Consider the following 22,007-nt stretch of genomic DNA (forward strand, 5'->3'; position numbering starts at 1 on the left):
ACGCCGTCAAGTCAAATAAACTTTATCCAATTAGGCTTAAACTATGCACTTTTGAATCGTCATTATAAATATTTCTTTTACCTTACTCAATCTACCATAATATATTCGGAAATAGGAGAGCTAACATAACATACAAGAAACTAAACGGCCGTAATGTATTATTTATTTATTTACTACACATAACAACTATACTTACAGCTAATGCGACAGTTACAAACAAACAAGAATAACAAAACACAGCAAACAAATAAATCTAAAACTAATCATACAATCAAACATTACATTACAAAAAACTTGAACATACAACTATTTACCATAACATACTACATAATATAACAATACCCTTGCGAGTTCACTCCATGTACACTTAAAAATGTCCTCTTTGTTGTGGAGTTAACTTTTTATAGGGCGAAGGGCTAGAGCCCTAGACTAGAGTTAGAGACGTCTTTGCCCATTTTAAATATTTTGTTCTCGTCATCGGAATGGATAGTAGTGGCGGATGGAGGCGCCTCCACACGTACCTGTCCGGCACACGGAGACCCAAGCAGCACAGAACTCCCGGATTGTGTTCTGTGCTCCATATAACTTGAAGTATAGGTGCCTAACGAATTTGTTTTGGACACGCTCTAACATCAACCCGTACTTATGCTCATAAGGTGCCCATATCGCCGAGTTGTACTCCAGATGACTGTTTACCAGTGCATTATAAAGTACCTTGACGGTTGTGATGTCCGATGTAAACAAAACACCCAGATTCTGTATCTGCTGCACGCGCTGCACTGTATCAGTACCTATATTGTACTTATACAATATAGGTCTACTGGCCCGGGTAAGATTAAGACACAACACTTAGCAGGATTGAAGTTAAATTTGTTGTCGTCTTGTAGGTGGTCGCAATCCGATTTTTGTCTTATTTGGAGCATTAACTGTACGTCATCTGCAAAAAGGAGACATTTGCTGTGCCTTAGGACCTCCGGCAGGTCGTTTATTATGTAACAATAGCTGTAAAATACATAACAAATTAGTTAGTAAGGTCCTGCATCCAATATAATATGAATCGTGATCAAGGTTAAAAGTGTTTTGAACATCAAATATTTCATAAAATCTAATAAAGAATAAACTGTATAAATATAAATTATCCTTTAATGGATGCATCAACCTTTAGAGCTTGAATTCATTGTTGGTGTAAGGATACTTCGTTAACATGATGGTCGCGACTACTGTCACAAATAGTAATTGCATTCAACAAATACAATGATTTATTAAACGATAACCTAACGGAGAGAAATCGTACGCCACAATGTCACTTAATCAACAGAACATGACCATAATATAACAATAGGTAAGTAATATAAAAAAAGTAATTTCATTTTAATTACGATTGCCTTATAATAAATAAACTACGATTTTTTCCGGTATCATTGATTGATGTGAAGATGTTGTGTTGATGCTTGATGAAAATTTATGAAAACATATAAGTAAAACTGATAAGTTAAGCTACAAACCGTATTGACGTAACAGGATAAGCGCGAGGCGGTGAAAGGGAAACGGGAGAGGACATTACGTTCCAGCGAGGTCCAGAGATAATATTGTGACCGTGTAGTAAGACATATTAATCTATGGTGGGTATATTATATGCAAATTTGATAGAATACACTAAGTTTAGACAATTTTGCCGGCAATCACCAAGTGTTACTTACTGATATTTAGACCTTACTCGTAGGCAATGCTGCCAATTCCCACGGCAGGGGACATTATATTCTTGGTGAACGGCTGTAGTCGTGAATTTGGCGGAGATTTAATTAAATATGTCAATGTCATTTTAACTGTCAATTTGTTAAATCAGCTGTTTTTAAAGTTATTATGATGTCATAATATGTCATCGGATTCGGAGTACGATCTCCAAACTTCCAAAGGTTAAGTTGATAATTTAATATTACTTTATTTACATTGTACACAATCCTATTTTATTAAAACATATTGTGTAAAGCTACTAATAATGATGAAGTGCGATAATATATCGGAACGATTGTGATATTTTAAGTGGATAGTTCCAAACAAATCTAGTTATGTACCAATCTATTTTAAGGTATTCGAAATTCGAAATGGATTGTGGCCAAAGGTTGAATATTTGAATGATATTATTTAGAGTTACTTGGTCATTTCGTAGAACGACTCTGCCTTAGTGTTGCATTTGATTATGGATGAATTTAAATACAGAGCAAGTCTAAAATTAGAAGCGCTACAAGTAAGTATTATCAGTAGAATTTTTCTTAAGTATGCATCATGCGCCAATAAAGTTGTGATTGAAACATGAAAACTCATAATAACTTAAATGCAACAATATGTTCCTCTATAACTTTCCTTGTATTTAACCATACTTTTCTTAATTTGTTTGACCCTGAGAGTTATATAATCTTTATAACTACCTAAAGTAAAATACTATACAACCCGATTGTAATTCCTCATCTGTAACAGGAAAATGTGTACTTGCTTAAGATACAACAATTAGCTACTATATGTAAATATAGTTTGGTGTGGTCTAATATCCAATAGCGCTACAATAGCTTACAATTATTCATATTAGAGAAGTACTATATTATATTTAAATAAAACACTTTAAAGGGATTAAAAAACGTGTAAATTTTACTGTGTTCTTACATTAGATTTTTGTGTAAAAGTTACTTTTTATTATTATTTTATTTAACCTGACATTTCAAGACCTTTCCAGATCTCGTTTTCAGGGAGACTGCATATGAAATGAGTCAATAATTTATGATTCGTTTGACTTTTGTCCAAAATTCTTTATCTGAAATTAAAATAAATTTCATCTCCAACTTGAAATGATCCTATGAAGTAAGGTAATAATATTGTCATCTTATAACAATAAGCGCCTTGCACCATAATTCCCCAAAGGCCTACTCACATCGAGACTTACTGCCAGTTGTTCTGGCGTCAACATTAATCAGTTTGATGCTCCTTTTTTTCTATCTCTCATTTTCTTTAAATTTGGTTAATTGTAGTGGCTCTTCTTCTCAAGTTCTCATCTTTATACAGTTCCAGTGGCTATTTGTGGTCTGCTTCATAAGTTTCTCTTCGCCAAATGATTCTTTCTGTGTATAAAATACGTTTTTGAAAAACCAAGAGCTGTTCACATATTAATACTTTAAAATTTGAAGAGTTCACTTGATTACTCGTAGTTACATCTTTTTTATAATTATATCTATTTTATAGAATGGGACCAATATAGGACTATACTGTATACCCATTCAAACAAAACAACTATTCAGTCCATAAACTGCTGAGATAGAAAGCAATAAAATACACAAAAAAACAAAGTACCATCTCCAGTACAGTTCGTAAGCCCCCTCTTTTTTGGAGCCGGTTGAAAACAGAATTGTCAGTACGGATCTAACAAAATCATCCATGCAATACTTGTATGCTTGCCAGTGGCACATTAATAAAATCCAAAGAGCCGACTGCTGAGATGCCAGATGGCGCTTGTACTGTGTACATGTAGATTGCTTGATTGCATATTCAAGCTACACTTGAACATGTAGGTGGAGTCAAATGAGAATTACTTTATTTTCAGGATGCTGCTGTAACAGTTGCATACAACTCTAGAAGTAAACTAGACGGAGCTATTCAGAAGAGTATCGATGCAATTCATAAGGTGAGAAGGACGCGGGGCGACATACACAATGATCACCATTACCAGTACAATACAGCTATATTATAACATCACCACTTTCTGAATTCAGTAATTATTAAGGGTACACGGTTTATAGTTTTAAAATGCTCTCATATAAAATTCCACAACTTTTTGTTTCATTTAATTCCATTTACCAGTGACTCCCTTTGCACAGAATGCCCGCTAAATTATGGGTCTAACAACGGCGCCTATTTCTGCGTGAAACTAATGAGTAAACATTATTGTATTTCGGTCAGAAGGGCGCCGTAGCTAGTGAAATTACTGGGCAAATAAGACTTAACATCTTGTCTCAAGGTGACGAGCGCAGTTGCCGCTCAGAATTTTTGAGGTTTTTCAAGAATCCTGAATGGCACTCCATTGTAATGGGCAGGGCATATCAGTTTCCCTCAGCTGAACGGTCTGCTCGTCTCGTTCCTTAATTTCATTAAAATTCATACACTACAATCCACCCACAGCTGAAACTTTTTTTAATGAAGAAAAGAGTAATATAACGACGTCTTGTTTTACGGAAGACATTTTGGGTTGGACTTAGTGTCCCGTAGCACGAAATAGTAGGTAAAAAATATTGTAGTCGATAGAGCTCTTATTTAGATTCTGCACCGTTTTCAAGAAAATATCGAAAATAATTCGAACCTACAACGGGTAAATCACGTAAATAAAACGGTATATGAGCGCTGGCATGGCGGCGGGAGACTAATAACTTACGTAAATGAAACATAAAAAATAGTCTGGAACAGACTAGACGGTTTCATCAATAATAATTTTTAGACTAAAAAGGCTAGAACCCAGGGTTGTAAAGCCAGTAAAAAAATTTTTTTCATTTATTTCCTTTATTGTGTATTTCATTTTCCTATATTGTTCATTCCGTTTCTATCGTAATTCCTGTGTTCTGTTGCGAGCGCTTATGTAGCGTTTTATTTACGTGTTTTACAGGTTTTGAGGTTAGTTTGTTTTTTTTTTCTTAAAAAATGTGCATTACTTTGTGATAAGAGTAGTAGCACTATAATCGTAGATCAAAGCTATATCAACTACAATAATAAAAATTAATTAGATTATGTTATATGAGAACATTTAAAACAACGCACGAGCCGAGCGTAGCGTGTCGCGGCAGTGGCCGGCGAGTGGCAGAAACAAATTGTAGGCCCTTTCCCTTTCTTTTCTCCCCATAAAATGTCCCAACCCTTAAAATTTTCATAATTTAAGGTTAGGTTGTAATGCTTTTTTCTCTGGAACAGTGCATTACCTTAAGAGCATTATAATCGTGGACTAAAGCTCTATCAACTACAATACTTTTTACCTCATACTTCGTGTTACGTTTTAACCGTTCATTTATTTTAATTGATACTCAGTCTTAGGGAATAAAATTTTTAAATTTTTTCAAAAGTATTTTGGTGAGCACTTAAGTTGTTCCCTTTATTTTCATTGTGTTTCTAGATTCATGAAATTATCCTTGAAATCTGGAGCCATGAGATGGTACTGGAGGGTCGCGAGAGGGCCGCGGTGTGGGGCCGAGAGGCGGTGCGTCGAATACGGGAGGGAGCGCTGCCCCTCTCACCCATGGTCCTGCACCGGGAGCTGATGGCAATACTTAAGGATAGAGGTGTGTTCCATTACGATATGAATATATTATAGGGCATCATTAGTCCATACCACAAGCCCGTTGTTGGCGAGGGTCCCGCTGGCGGGTCGACCGTTATGATCACCAACGTTTGTGATGAAACACTGACAGTATAGAGAACATTCTAACTAGTCTGGCCATCATTATTATTTATAACAACTTAAAACTTCATATTTTTAAGCAAGACTTTAAGGGAAGTGTGATACAATAAACGGGTTTTTTTTTGTGGTAAACGCCCAAACTTAGGTCTTTTGGGGATTAAATTGAACAAGATTCATTTTACCATTCCGTAAACTACATAATTCTAGACTTATTTAGAATTCCATAGACAAGTAGGGCGCGATATTAAAGTTAACATTAGTGAGGGTAGGGTGATAATGTCGCTGTTGTTGCTTGCAGTATGGCGGCAGTCGCTGGTGGTGTTCATGTGTGGCGCGGCGCTAGGCGGAGGCGCCGGCCTGCTACTGGGTCTCCGGGCTGCTCGCCTCCCGCCCGCTTCACCCACCTGCCGCGCGCTCCTCACGCAGCAAGACCACAGCGTCATGCTGGTAGAAGATGCTGTGTGTCGAGGTATGTCGTTAAGAGTATACACATGGCACACGAGCAAACTGAACAGTAGTAGTTGAACCATGTCCTCTGCATGACCAGACGAGTCACTGGAGTCATTTTGTATAGACGACCTGTATAGCCGAGTGGTTAGCGATCCTACCTACTAAGCTAGAGGTCCCGGGTTCAAATCCCGGTAGGTGCAAGCATTTATATGATGAATATGGATGTATGTTTCCGAGTCATGGATGTTTAAATGTATGTTTATATGAATTTATGTATGTTTAAGTAAGTATATTGTATTAAATATATCGTTGTCTTGTAACCCATAACACAGGCTATATATGATTAACTTGGGGCAAGATAATTTGTGTAAAAAGTGTGTCAATATTATTATATTATTTCGTGACCATGATGGATTCATTAGGAGCACCGTCTAACTGGATTCTCGACAGGACGAGCAACAACCTACTGCGGTCTGCGGCGATCACAACACAGACATAACACAATTAAATGATCAGTAGCCATCAATCATTTCACGGAACTAGCAGTGAGGCCCCTGGCTATAGCAATAAATAATATATATATGTGCTACTGTCAAATCAAACATGAATGGAGGTGCGTTCAAAAGTCGTTTAATCAGGTTATTTTTATGATAACAACTAAGCAAATCTTTAATTTGTAATTCTATTATTTAATAAGTACTGAAATGGGCATAATGGTTAATAATTTGACGCTGTAAAGCGCAATTTTAAAATGTATTTATGGTAATTTAAACGCAAAAAACGCTATAATCATAATATGATTATAGGTTTCGAAACGCAACACATATGATGCTAGTAAGAGAGACACACTTATGCAACGACTGTACAGCGTCATTTCCTCACACCGCGGACCACAGACAAATTTCTTTCGTTCATTCTTCTATAAGCGATTCAAACGCCATTCAGTCATAGGCACTTCATGGTACGAATCTTAGCGGTTTAGTTTAGGTACCTAAACTGAACTGCATCGGAATTGAATCGCTAATTAAAAGGTTATGGTAGGCCTTCACGGAGTATATTTAACGAAATAATTCTTAATGTTATGAAATATTATTGACAAATTCATAAAAAAACAGTATTTTATTTATGTACAGAATAACGTCTGTTGGGTCAGCTAGTAATTTTACAAAGATAAATAGCCTGTTGAAAAATTAATGAATTTTATATACATTATTCTGGCCGCATATTTGTATGAAATAAGTTACGCTGGCCCGGCCATCACATAAATACGAACACATTGGTGCTAGAATAACACTAAATATATTGTTCCGAGACTATCAAATAATCTAAGCAAATTCGAAACACAAATTAAAAATATATTTTTTAAACAACATCCTGTAGGTAACCGGTTCCATTGTTTGCTCGGCGAATTAGTGTGTTCGTTTGCAAACAAGAATTGAATTCATTTTAATAATACGTCTTGGTTCGTGATATTTTTCTGTTGCTTATTTAGTATATTTTGTTTTTTCTATAGTTATTAATTAATTTTTTGTTAAAATGTTGCAATATAGAACGTACGGCGCTCCACACAAACCCAAGTGGTTTATGGGTGCTATTGTATTGTCCTTTTTCTTCCTTAAAATAAATAAATAAAAAAGCCAAAATAAAAACATATAACCGCCGCGCCGTGCGTGTCGCCGCAGGTGCGGCTCGCGGTGAGGTGCTAGTGCGCGTGCAGGCCTTCAGCGTGTGCGGCGCGGACCGCGGGGCGCTGCGCGGGAGGGGGGCGGCGCTACGCTCGCTGCTCAGTCGCGCGCCGCTCGCCGTGGGCCGCGGGTTTGCTGGTGAGGCTCTTTATTTTTTTTATTTTTTTCAGGGAACATACAGTCTCTAACAAATGATATACATGACATAGTTAAAATTAATGTCGTTAATGAGTCCCTGAGAGGTTAAATACACGGACGAGTAAAAAAAGATGGACTCCGTGTCACCTTACATGACAGTGATGCACCAAAACAAGCCGGTAAACGTGTAAATACATAGCCCCACGCACACACTTACACTACAAGCCAATCGGCCGCCATTGTGTGATTTGCCATCGTCTGTGACAGATCAGTTTGCGTTTGACAGAACAGTGTAAAAACAATACTATAATAATACTATAATATATAAGTATTTGTGGCCATATATAATTATTTAAGGGAGAAAAAAAGTGTAACTGGTGTCTCCTGTAACCACACACACACTAGCATAAAGGTGCTTCACTTGTTATTATCACGGCGTGGAGTCCTTTTTTACTCGGCTGTGGTTAAATATAAGATTTTTTTTTAAAGTATTGACATAACTTATACATATTTATCACAATTTTGACAATCATCCAAAAAGAGTACAATATTTTTCTTATATGTATCTTAAATTTACCAATTGAAAGATGAAATATATCAACTTCTAAAAGAGTGCTGTTGTACAAGTTAATAGTTCTTCTAAAATAAGTATTTTTTACATAGTTGGTATGATACATATCTATGGAAAATAAATTGCGGGAACGACATGATTTGTTTGGAATGCTAAAGTTTATTTTATTTAATAGAGAGGGTGAGTAGACAATGTTATTTAATATTGTATATAAGAATATGGTGTCTAAATATCTACGTCGACTGTTGAGTGATTATTATGACAGTCTTTGAATACATTTCCCGTGCGGTAATAAAGTTGTTTCAAATTTATTTTGAACTTTGTCTATTTTTTAAGTATAGACTCTGTTCAGTTATACCACGTACTGTGTGCCAGCTCTGTGTGACCTCCTCTCAGGGGCGTGTATTCGTTTTCTAGCAAGGTAGGCATGGTCTAAGAGCCCGTGGATCCCAGATCTACGTCATTTTATAAAAGCTGAAAGTTTGTCAGCGCATGCTCCCAACACAGGTAAGAACGATGGACCATTATGGAGTTTGGTTACAGTGGCTTTGGCAGGTAAACGGTACTAAAGGTCGGTAAAATACGTAGGGCGCCGTAGCTAGTGAAATTACTGGGCAAATTAGTCTTGACAACTTATGTCTAAGGGTGACGGGCGCAGTTGTATTGGCTCTCAGAATTCTTGGTTTTTTCAATAATCCTGAGCGGCACTGCATTGCAATGGGCAGGGCGTATCAATTACCACCAGCTGAACGACCTGCTCGTCTCGTCCCATATTTTCATAAAAAAAACATATCTTTTAAAATTTTTTAGACTTTCAATAAGCGAAATAAAAATTCAATGTTATAAAATTCAATGTAGTAATATTTGAATTATAAAAGTTGTATTATGTGACACTGTAAATGATTTAATTGTTGATTTATATTGTGAGGTGTGGTGTTGGACGTGGGGCCCGGCGTGACGGACCTTGAGCTTGGAGACCAGGTGTGGGGCTGCGTCAGCGAGTGGCGCGGCGGAGCATGCGCCGAGCAGCTGGCCGTCAGGAGGTGATCACCTCGCTGTGAACGAGATACTGAACGAACATTCCATACACATAACTAACGCTGATTTCACTTCATACAAGTGTGATTTCATCATGCGATCCTGGAGAACTGTACAAAGATAACACGCACACACTTTTTTTTATACACTAAAATCCACCCGTAGATCAACTTTTTTTAATGCAATAGAGTATTATAATGACGTCTTGTTGTACGGAAGACATTTTGGGTTTGACTTAGTAGCACGAAATAGGAGGTAAAAAATATTGTAGTCGATAGAGCTCTTATTACAAGATAATGCACCGTTTTCAAGAAAATATCGAAAAAACATTCTAACCTAAAACGGGTAATTCACGTAAATAAAACGGTACATGAGCACTGACATGACGGCGGGGGGTTAAAAACTTTCTAATAACTATCAATTGTAAATGAAAAATAGTAACATCAAACATAAAAAATATTCCACCTTCGCACGACTCGCCACTAGTTAGAATATCATCCCAACCATCTGGGTGTGTCCTCCACAGTGCGGTTTACAAGGAGATTTCTTCCACGTACTACAAAGCTGTGGAATGAACTTCATTGTGTTGTTTCCAGGACGATACGACATGGGTATCTTCAAAAAAAGCGCGTACACCTTCCTTAAAGGCTGGCAACGCTCCTGTGACTCCTCTGGTGTTGCAAGAGATTGTGGACGGCGGTGATCACTTAACAACAGGTGAACCGTACGCTCGTTTGTCCTCCTATTCCATAAAAAAAAAGTCTGGGACAGGCTAGACGGCTTCATCAATAATAATAATAAAATTCTTTTTACCTCATAATTCGTGCTACGGGATACTAAGTTTCAACCGTTAATTTATTTTACTTGTTACTCAAGTTTAGGTTATAAAAATTATATTGATGAGCACTTTTTTTATTATCCTGGAGAAATTTACAAGAAGTTTCACTTATATATATCTCGCTCTCTCTTCGAGGTTGTCGCGCTACTCAGATATTTACTTTTGGCTGAAAGATACACGACCAACGTGACAAAACCAAAGCCACCTCACAACTAGCATGTTGACAAAAATGCAAATTTCCTGTTTAATTAATAATCCTTTGTCTTATTTGGTTTATAATTGTAATGTTTCAGCACACACATCAGCAAGCGCCCCGCGCGGCTCAGTGCCCCGGCGGCCGCGTGTCTGTCGTGGGCCGGGACTCGCGCCCTCGCCGCGCTGTCGGCTGTGCGCCTGCTCGCGGGCTCCCGGTACGATACGGCGCGAGCGACCGCTTAGCAGTGTTGCCAATGTATCATTTTGATTATGATGCATTATACTAATGAAGTAATGCACCGGACTTGTAGTATGCCAGTGCCGGTACCACGTACCAGTACTGCAGTGCCACCTCTCTTCTCGTATCTTATGTCTCAGTGACGACATTAATAATTGCAACGCCACTCCTTTAATCAATAATCCTGAGCGACACGACGATGTATTGGGCGGGGCGTATGAGTAAATATCAGGTGAATGCTAAACGTCTGGCCCGTTTTGTCTCTTTTTCTCATAAAAAACATCTTTTGTAAACGCAGTCTTTTTTGGGGCGATGTATATGCTTTTAAAACAAGATCCCAAAATGTTTAAAACTAATTACGAAATTAAAAAGAATTGTTTGTGGTGAAGGTTACTACAACATAAATGCCTTTCTTAATGATACCACAGATTGGGTATGGAGAGACCGCTCTCATGTCAGATATTACTTCGTAAGTATATTTTAAAAATATAATTTGTGTTATTTTGAGCTCGAAAAAAAACATAAAAAAGAGTTCTATGATTTGATAAAAGCCTGATAAAATTTAAATAAAACCCTATTTTAACATTTTTTGATCCGAAATTTTACTTTTGCATGAATAAACTGCGAATAAACGAATGATTTTCACGCAGTTTTCAGTAGATCGGTAAAGCCATTTGAAAACTATTCCAAAAAAAGACATTTACAAATTTTTTTTGTAGTTGTATCGTAAGTTCTTTCGTAACTTCCCGATCTTTGAAAATTTTAATGTGGGAAGTTAAAAAAGAAGCCCGCTGAGTTTGTTGCGCCCGTTCTTCTCATGTCTAAGGCAAATTTTTTGGAATGGGTGGTGGTTTTTGACTTTCAATAAGTGATATCACAACCTATTTTGAATAAAATATTTGAATTTGAATATGCATTCATATGTTATTGAAAATATCCTGGCAGGGTGCTGGTGTGTGGAGCAGCCAGTGGGGAGGGCTGTGCGGTCCTGCAGCTGGTGGTGGCTCGTGGGGCGAGAGCCACTGCCGCCGCGCGACCTGCAGCTCGGGACCTGCTGGCTGACCTGGGTAGGTCCACCACTGGGACCGTAGTGGACGAAAGAGAAATGCCGTCTCACATCTATACAAATAAATAAAATTGAAGTGTCTGTTTGTTATCTTGAAATAACGATTTTTTTCTACATGTCTATAAATACACCAAACTAATATTTTTTCTGTTTGTTCCGGCTAATCTCTGAAATGGCTGGACCGATTTTGACGGGACTTTTATTGTTAGATGTAATAAGGAGTAACTTAGGCTATGTTTATTTTAGAAAATTATGTTATGTTGCAATGTCCAAGAAACGATCTAACTTTAAATCTTCAGCCATGCGTTGCAACTCTGGGGTCATGTACAAGAAGCCTTGTCCTCAACCCATTCTTTAAATTTTGATTCAAAACGGATGCTCTGTTGTGAGATCTCGCCGCAGACACCGCTATACTTGTCCGCTGACTGAAAAATATGGTATTTGAAGGTGGGGCCGAGTTTGTCGAGCTGAGCGACCCAGACAGCCACGTGGCCGCGAGCTGGCTGCCGTTGGAGCAGGAGGCCAGTCGCACGGGGCCCTGGGACGCCGTGCTCGTATGCCCGGGGGCTCCCGCGGGACCTCCCCCGCGACACACGCTCTTAAAGTAAGCATATTATTAGCACAACCGATGGCAGGAATCACCTGATGGTTGGGCGCGTTCGCTGATCGGATTCACTCGGTCAGAAGGACAACATAACTAATACTCACACGCCGAGTGGAATTGTTACGGTGATTACAATCAGTATTATTTAAAAAAAACACGAAATTAAACCTTCCACCCTCGAGTGTCATTCATATCAGCTATAATATATCACACAAATAAATCTGATAAGAAAATTTTATGAACGATGCGGGACTCGAACCCGCGTTCCGTGCGTGCGCTCTTTCCAACTGAACCAACCGTTCGAGTGACGTATTGTTGATAAAATTTTGTATGATTTGTTCAACTCTCAGGTTGTGGTTTCATCTACAGGATCTACTTTACAGTTGATAACCTGCTCAACCCTAATATTTGCATATTAGGAAATTAACTTCAAATGTTGCTCTTGCAAATCTAAACAATTTGTTTTGTTTTAAAGTGATAACCCTCACTTCTGGGATTAATTACACAAATAAAACAGAAAAAAAAATTCTATGAACTATGCGGGACTGGAACCCGCGACCTCTCGCGTTATTACTTTAAAAAATAACAAAATAGTTTATAATATATCAGTCATAATCATATTATATCCCAGCCAATACTTTCGAAATACTTCATAGCATGCTATCTATACTGCGTTAGTTTTCCAGTTTTTTTTAATGAAAACAAGAGATGAGACAAGTGAGCAAGACGTTCAGCTGATGGTAATTGATACGCACTGCCCATTAGAATGCAGTGCCGCTCAGGATTTTGAAAAACAATACAACTGCACTCGCCACCTTGAGACATAAGATGTTAAGTCTCTTTTGCCCAGTAGTTTCACTAGTTATGGCGCCCTTCAGACCGAAACTGCTACACGGCAGAAAGAGGCGCCGTTGTGGTACCCATAATCTAGCCCGCTTCCTGTGCAAGAAGCCTCCCACTGGTATATACTATACTGATCTATACTGTGTCGATGTTCCAAAGTGAATCTCGACGTCGCTTGATGAGCAAAGAGGGGTACGACTGTCTTCTTTAATACCTTAACTTTAATAATATGAATTAGGCTTAGAATTACTGCAAGCCATAATTATTGCTTTAGATAACGTTCGGAAGTGATTTCAATAATGTTTGGTTTGCACCACAGAGCGCGCGCCCCCCACGGCGGTGTTGTGGAGCTCCGCCCCCGAGCTCTCCTCACGGACCGGTTGCCTGCGCCACTGTTCCTCACCTTCGCAGCTGGGTTCTACGTACTGAAGGCACTACGGGTATTTATTGACTAATAATCCAACAGCTTTATATTACATTACAATATACTTACAAAATAACTACAACACATCAAAAGGAATTTTCCGTTATTTTATGTTACTATTATTACTTACATTAATAATAATAGTATTTAAGAAGTGTGTGTGTGTATGTGTGTGTAGTAGTAGGCGAGTGAGGGTAGAATTTCAAATTACAAATTATGCCCAGAACAGTATGGGGGATGTCAAACAAGGCAGTGTGACAAATTCTATAGTCCGGTACACTTAGATATAAAGATTCCAACAATTATGAACAATCTATCAGGTTACTTTATAACATATGGAGTAACAGTAATTGTTAAATAGTAAGAAAATGCAATAGATAAAATTTACTGTACCAAATGCCAAAAATTGTCGATGCAAGTGTTTTGTTAAACGGAGAGGTGATAGAACCGGTGGAATCTGATATTTTTCTTGGCATTACTCTGGATTCCAAATTACAATGGGGCCCCCATGTTGAAGGATTGGCGAAAAGTGATACAGCATACGTAGTTAAAGAGATTTGACAATTAACTGACGCAGATACGGCACGAGTAGTTTACTTTAGTTATTTCCATAGAGTTATGTCCTATGGTATATTGCTGTGGGGCAAAGCTGCCGATATTAATACAATATTTGTGCTGCAGAAGAGGGCTATTCGCGCTATTTATAACCTAGGTCCTAAAGAATAATTAAGAGCAAAATTTAAAGAAATTAACAACTAAACTGTTGCTTCTCAATATATTCTTGATAATTTTATGTCTAATATAGGCAATAAAACATAGGCACATAAGTGAATTTGCTAGAGACTGTCATAACCATAATGTTAACACCAGAAACAAACATAAACTTATAATGCCTACTACTCAGCTAAGTCGAGTTAGTTAGTCTTTTGTAGGGCGATGTATATGCTTTTTCAACAAGACCCCTGAAAATGTTCAAAACAAATGTATTACGAAATTCAAAAGAATTATTAAAAAACGTTTGTGTTGTAAAGGTTACTATAACATAAATGACTTTCTTATTGATACCACTGATTGGGAATAAAACGACCGCCCAAAGGCTATTAAATATTAAATTTCACTGTACGATTTAACATTGTAACCATATTTTTATAAAAAAGGCCCCTAAGTTTGTTGCGCCAGTTCTTCTCAGGTCAGGCATGGAATGGGTGGTAGTTTTTGACTTTCAATAAGTGATATCACATCCTATTTTGAAAAATGTGCACTATATAGATTCAAGCTTGCAATAACAAATTTTGTATTCTTCTTTTCTTATGTTTGCAGTAACATAATTTTAAAAACTATACATACTTTCTCTATGTTTTTTCGATTATAATTGAATCTCATTATTATTACGATATTTCTAATTTGAATATCGATATTATTGATAATTATTATTTGAATACACAATTAATGTTGTGGCACCATTTAATTGTTTAAATAACACACTCACTTTCTACGTATTGAGTTTGCGTATGATTGGGTTTACACTCTATTCAAATGGTAAAAATCATTTGTAATACTTTAAGATCATAGTGTTAAATATAAATAAAATAAAACGACTTCATATATTAAAAGCAGATTAAAAGTCGATAAATATTTTCTGAGTGGATTTGCGGCTGCGGGACGCACACCGACTGGCTGGAGAGCCCGGAGTCGCTGCGAGCGGGGCTTGAGGCGCTCCGGCAGCTGGTGCAGGAGGAGCAGCTGGTGCCCGTGCTGGATAAGGTACAGTATCGTGTGTGTGTAGTGTTGTGCGGGGATGGGGAGCACACCGACTGGCTGGAGAGCCCGGAGTCGCTGCGAGCGGGGCTTGAGGCGCTCCGGCAGCTGGTGCAGGAGGAGCAGCTGGTGCCCGTGCTGGATAAGGTACAGTATCGTGTGTGTGTAGTGTTGTGCGGGGATGGGGAGCACACCGACTGGCTGGAGAGCCCGGAGTCGCTGCGAGCGGGGCTTGAGGCGCTCCGGCAGCTGGTGCAGGAGGAGCAGCTGGTGCCCGTGCTGGATAAGGTACAGTATCGTGTGTGTGTAGTGTTGTGCGGGGATGGGGAGCACACCGACTGGCTGGAGAGCCCGGAGTCGCTGCGAGCGGGGCTTGAGGCGCTCCGGCAGCTGGTGCAGGAGGAGCAGCTGGTGCCCGTGCTGGATAAGGTACAGTATCGTGTGTGTGTAGTGTTGTGCGGGGATGGGGAGCACACCGACTGGCTGGAGAGCCCGGAGTCGCTGCGAGCGGGGCTTGAGGCGCTCCGGCAGCTGGTGCAGGAGGAGCAGCTGGTGCCCGTGCTGGATAAGGTACAGTATCGTGTGTGTGTAGTGTTGTGCGGGGATGGGGAGCACACCGACTGGCTGGAGAGCCCGGAGTCGCTGCGAGCGGGGCTTGAGGCGCTCCGGCAGCTGGTGCAGGAGGAGCAGCTGGTGCCCGTGCTGGATAAGGTACAGTATCGCGTGTGTGTAGTGTTGTGCGGGGATGGGGAGCACACCGACTGGCTGGAGAGCCCGGAGTCGCTGCGAGCGGGGCTTGAGGCGCTCCGGCAGCTGGTGCAGGAGGAGCAGCTGGTGCCCGTGCTGGATAAGGTACAGTATCGTGTGTGTGTAGTGTTGTGCGGGGATGGGGAGCACACCGACTGGCTGGAGAGCCCGGAGTCGCTGCGAGCGGGGCTTGAGGCGCTCCGGCAGCTGGTGCAGGAGGAGCAGCTGGTGCCCGTGCTGGATAAGGTACAGTATCGTGTGTGTGTAGTGTTGTGCGGGGATGGGGAGCACACCGACTGGCTGGAGAGCCCGGAATCGCTGCGAGCGGGGCTTGAGGCGCTCCGGCAGCTGGTGCAGGAGGAGCAGCTGGTGCCCGTGCTGGATAAGGTACAGTATCGCGTGTGTGTAGTGTTGTGCGGGGATGGGGAGCACACCGACTGGCTGGAGAGCCCGGAGTCGCTGCGAGCGGGGCTTGAGGCGCTCCGGCAGCTGGTGCAGGAGGAGCAGCTGGTGCCCGTGCTGGATAAGGTACAGTATCGCGTGTGTGTAGTGTTGTGCGGGGATGGGGAGCACACCGACTGGCTGGAGAGCCCGGAGTCGCTGCGAGCGGGGCTTGAGGCGCTCCGGCAGCTGGTGCAGGAGGAGCAGCTGGTGCCCGTGCTGGATAAGGTACAGTATCGTGTGTGTGTAGTGTTGTGCGGGGATGGGGAGCACACCGACTGGCTGGAGAGCCCGGAGTCGCTGCGAGCGGGGCTTGAGGTGCTCCGGCAGCTGGTGCAGGAGGAGCAGCTGGTGCCTGTGCTGGATAAGGTACAGTATCGTGTGTGTGTAGTGTTGTGCGGGGATGGGGTGCATACCGACTGGCTGGAGAGCCCGGAGTCGCTGCTGCAGGAGGTACCCATAACCCTAGAGTATAAACGTGTGAAATATACACTCACCAGTGGGAGGCTACTTTGCACAGGATGCCGGCTAGATTATGGGTACCACAACGGTGCTTATTTCTGCCGTGTAGCAGTAATTTTTAAGCATTATTGTGCTTCGGTCCGAAGGGCGCCGCAACTAGTGAAATTACTGAACAAATGAGACTTAACATTAAGGTCTCAAGGTGACGAGCGCAAGAATCCTAAGCGGCACTGCAATGTAATGGGCAGGTTGTATCAATTTCCATCAACTGAACGTCCTGCTCGTCTCGTCCCTTACTGTCTTAAATTATTGTACTGTATACCTTTTGCATACCTATATGAAATAAATGTAGGTACATACTTGTTAGCGTTTGTTAGTTAGGTCACTGATTCAATGATCTGGAATATTTGAACATCCAAAAAGCGGCATTGCCAGTTTTCTCGGCAAAAATTTAATAGCACCGCCACCAAAGAGAAGCCGCCACAGTACTCTGGCACGTGTATTATATAGTATTTCATTTATTCCGTAATTAAGAGCTGGCTTATACGAGATAGACTTATAATAGCCGATTTGCCGCGTGTTTTATGTTGCGTTACTACGTCAAGGTATATAATGTGTAAAGTTTAAATAAAGCACGCGATATCTGCACCTACCTTGGGTGGCGGGCTTATTCCTAATGCTGTCCTGCTGGCTCAACGCGATATCCAACTTTAAAAAAAAAGGTTCCAGCACGAAGGCAACAAATAAGAATATAAGTAGGTTTTATATCAAATTAAAAAGTATTAAAATAATCGTATTGAATATTTGTTTTCAGGTGTTCCTTCCCCAAGAGTTTGAAGAAGCGCTGGCGCACGCGTGCAGCGATCAGGCGGTTGGCACTACTGTCATACGGTTCCCATAGGACTCCTATACTGTGGAGGAAAATTATAACATTATACACACAGCTACACTCGCAACTCACAAACAGAAAACAAATTATACATCACCTTTTTTGAAGTCTTTATAAACATATTATAATATATTACTTTTATTAGATATTAAGAAAATGAATTCGTGTCATAGGCGGTTGGCACTGCTGTCATACAGTTCCCATAGGAATCCTATAGTGTGGAAAAAAATTATAACATTATACACAAAACTACACTCGCAACTCACAAAGTGAAAACAAATGATACACAACAGTTTTGACCTCTTATACATATTATAATATAATAAGAATTACTTTTATTAGAAAATAAGAAAATGAATTCGTGTCATAGATGGTTAGGTTAATTGTATGTATAATGAGTTTTTGTGCTGATGTACTCTAAGAACCAATCGTCTCCATGCCAAAGGGAACAAATATGTATCCATCACCGATTGATGCATATCATTCCGATTTAGATTTTCACCAGTTTCCGCCGCTACATCTTTTTGAAGTTATACTACTTTTGGCGCGTAAGGAAATAAAATCAGAATGAATTTTTACGATGCGTGCGCACACCGACACGCAAATTCGACACCCTGACGTTAGGTGCTATATACATACCTTCATACCTTATTAATTTCTTCATTTTGTATGTGATGTCATATTTATAAGTGAGCTGCCTTTGCTTGTAAGTGCGATTTAGACTAAGTTGTTTGACTTATTGTTATTATGTCAGTCCTTCAGAGAGACTAATACACACCTAATATATTACTACTCGCAATGCAGATTAACCTGAAGGTGGAGCCTTAAATAAAAAGCCTTAATTTTGCTGATGTCAGTAAATCATTTCATAGGTTTTGTTATGAGACCGAACATAATATGAATTGAGCCCAGACTCTTTTCGAACCAATAGTTGTTCGTCCAACTATAATAAAATATTTTCTTAATACAATCACGTAACGATATTCGTGTAAACCGTCTACTAAACAATAGTCTATATTCGGAATAAGTACGAAATATTTTGAAGATGTATTTTTACATGTGTACCTAATTTATTATATTGTCAGTGTTTTGATAAACATTCTTCCAAATGTCATTAGACGCGTACTGACTGTGCGAGCAGCCGCGCGGGCCAAACGCACGCGCTGCCTCGCCACGGCCCGAGCCGAACGTTGTAGGTTTTTGTCCATGCTTAAAAGTGCCTCGTCAAGTTTGTTTTGCCTTGCTTGTTCGACGAACAACGGATTCTTTTTCTGGTTCTTATAGTAAGGGTTTCCTCAATATTCTGAACACAGAACTTAGAAGGCCAAAGGCGTTCTCAACAACCCTTCTTGCTCTGACCAGCCTGTAATTTGTATTCTTTTTCTTTTTTGTAAAGTAAAAGTTAAGGTTCTTTATTTGCCAGAAACATACACAAGTAAAGTTGTTACAAATTTAAGAGTAGGCACATGTTTCGTCTTGACAGACATGCAAATATTACAGTGGTTTATAATATTATAAACTAACACAATATAAATAATTACTGCTACATTTAATTGCCTAATGTAACGTCGAAAAAGCCAACGTAAAAGTCGAAGGTCTCATAACGGCCTTATGTAACACTGGCTATAAGCAGCATTAGGCACGTGCTGTCTCTGTTCGACTTCACGTTAAGCTGAGAGCTCGATGTTGGCTCAGCCTTGCCGTGCGTGGCTGTTTCATGCAAAAAATCTATAGACCGAGGCGGACTCGCCTGGCAAACGTCCGAGGCCTCCTCGCGAGGCTGCTCGCCCAGTCAGTACGGGGCCATTAAGAGTTATTCAAATAAATTTATATCGATGAACTGATTAGTTTTGTTGTATACATCAGAGTTTAAGTAGTGCAAAAATATATTAAAATAGGTTACGAATAAGTTGACAATAATATCCCCCAAATGTTCCTGGTTCTGATCCAATAGAAGCACAAAGTATGAGACTGTTATAATTTATGTGATAATAATAGGGAATTCCAACTTTATCATGATGTCGGATATGATTTGAAATTAAATTAAGAAAACATTGGGTAATTTCCCAAACGGCACTATGACTGTCTGTGAAACTAAAATAAATTCAATATTTTAATAATATTGTAACTTCGGTATAATAGGAACTTTTTAAGACGAGAAAGTTGTTAAATAATTACCTATATCTTTTTGTAATAATTTATATGTGACGTTATTAAATCAATAATTAATTATATTATAATGGAATTTTTAATAATTGTAGGTAGTTTTGTAAATAAATTTGTTTATAGAAATTACTTCGACTTTTGATATTTAACTTAGACTTACTTATATTTAACTTTAGACTGACCTACGATGAGCCGTCAGCGAAACTAATGTTTAGAGCACTCTTGTACTACGAGGTAATAGACACATAATACTATTATATGATTCCACTCCGCTGGTTTATATTTTACTGGAAGGAAGCTCTATTGTTCTTACAACACCACTTATCGCCGAGGACAAACGAGGCAGCAAAATCACGGCAGCCGCTCAACGCGTATGTACGCGTGGACGGATTAACCCACCTCCTTCCGACATTTCGGTTATCAATACCTAGTAGGTACCGACCGAAACAACCGGAGGTGCCGGATTTGGGGCCGGCTTTTTTCTGGACTCCCTACAAGTTCTCTTATTTTACGCGTCACTAGATGGCCCTCTCCCCCTTTCTGGGGGTGGCCGACCACAGTAACGGCTGATTCGTCTCCGGCCTCTTATTCTTCCTCTTCTTTTCTCTATAGAAAGAAAGAAATCATTTATTCTGTAACTTAAACCTAGTATACAAATAAACTTAATTATTAATTTACATTAACATGCAGAATTGGAGTTCACTGATCTTCTATGATCTTCCTTTCTCTGTAAGATGAAACAAGGGTCAAGGAGAGTTGAAACATATGATTTTTGAGAAGTATTAAGGGCTGTAAAATAAAAGTGTTGTTATAATTTGGACCTTTGCATTAAAATTAAACTTTTCAAGTACGAAGCAATGTTTGTTCAGGTTGTAACTCGAAGCCGCGTCACGTAGACTTATCTATCGCAAAGTTACTTCTTCTTCTGCTGTGAGATGATATATTTCGTGACACGGCATACCTCTGTCAGTCTCTTTTATAGTCAGTAGGCATTCTAAAACAAAATAACAAAAGAAAAATATTTTTTGTTCCCGTTATTTATGTATTTGAAAACTAGAAGATTTGAAACAGCTTGTTTCAAATCTCCTCAGTAAGAAAAAACCTCCCAATATTTTTTAATCCACAATCAAGAAGCAAAAACACAAATATCCATTGTACCATACTTAAATAAAAAATCTTAAGTCAATGAGATTCGAAACATATGTAACCAAATACCAGAATCAAGGCATGGAAAAAAAAGGTTAAAAACTTACTTTTCACGATTTTTGCCACACCGCAAGCAGAACGCCACACGCGCGAATTGGCACATCAGCTCGCGGAGGATTTGATTGAAAAGCGACGTAACCAACTCGTTAACGGTTTTAAGTTCCCAGAAACGGTTTCAAATCCCCCTTGCACGTCCTCCAACGCCACCATCCAGTACTTAATTGAAAATAATCTTGCCTCACGCCGGTGTTAGTGTAAGGAAGCAAATCTGCTGTCGCCGTTGGCAATTTTGAGGGTGGCTGTCTCCTGGCTGCGCGTAGATTTCGGAGACCGTGTCCACATCTACGCGTGAGTCTACAGGTTTATGTGCTGCATTCAATCAGCAATCGACGACGACCTTGCATAGATCCCCTCCGCTGAAGTCGTCGTCACGGATAACTTCAACGGCCTATGTTAATTTTGTATTGGCTCTGTTTAACGCGGCTACCAGACGTAATTTTTTTTATGACAGTAAGGGATGAGACAAGCAGGACGTTCAGCTGATAGTAATTGATACACCCTGCCGCCCTGCAATGCAGTGCCGCTCATGATTCTTGAAAGACTCAAAAATTCTGAGCAGCTCTACAATTGTGCTCGTTACCTTATAACAAAAGATGTTAAGTCTCATTTCCTAGTAATTTCACTAGCTACGGTGCGCTTCAGACCGAAAGACAATAATGCTTACACATTTCTGCGTCACATCAGAAATAGGCGTCGTTGTGGTACCCATAATCTAGCCGGCATCCTGTGTAAAGGAGCCTCCCACTGGTGATAGATC

At 39.8% G+C, this 22,007-nt stretch overlaps 1 protein-coding gene across 1 annotated transcript; it reads left to right on the forward strand.

Annotated features, from left to right (window-relative positions):
* Positions 1–1,879: 1,879 nt before the first annotated feature.
* Positions 1,880–20,113, forward strand: LOC126967417 (reticulon-4-interacting protein 1 homolog, mitochondrial-like). The gene is made up of 13 exons (XM_050811873.1): positions 1,880–1,916; positions 2,090–2,248; positions 3,593–3,673; positions 5,147–5,312; positions 5,730–5,900; positions 7,564–7,704; positions 9,204–9,318; positions 10,445–10,561; positions 11,530–11,651; positions 12,098–12,254; positions 13,417–13,537; positions 15,166–15,285; positions 17,744–20,113. Exons 2-13 carry the CDS (start codon positions 2,201–2,203, stop codon positions 17,828–17,830), a joined length of 1,446 nt encoding a protein of 481 aa, XP_050667830.1. The 5' UTR covers positions 1,880–1,916; positions 2,090–2,200; the 3' UTR covers positions 17,831–20,113.
* Positions 20,114–22,007: the final 1,894 nt, after the last annotated feature.

Source organism: Leptidea sinapis, chromosome 13 (genome assembly GCF_905404315.1).
Source record: "Leptidea sinapis chromosome 13, ilLepSina1.1, whole genome shotgun sequence".
Classification (NCBI taxonomy): Eukaryota; Metazoa; Arthropoda; class Insecta; order Lepidoptera; family Pieridae; genus Leptidea; species Leptidea sinapis.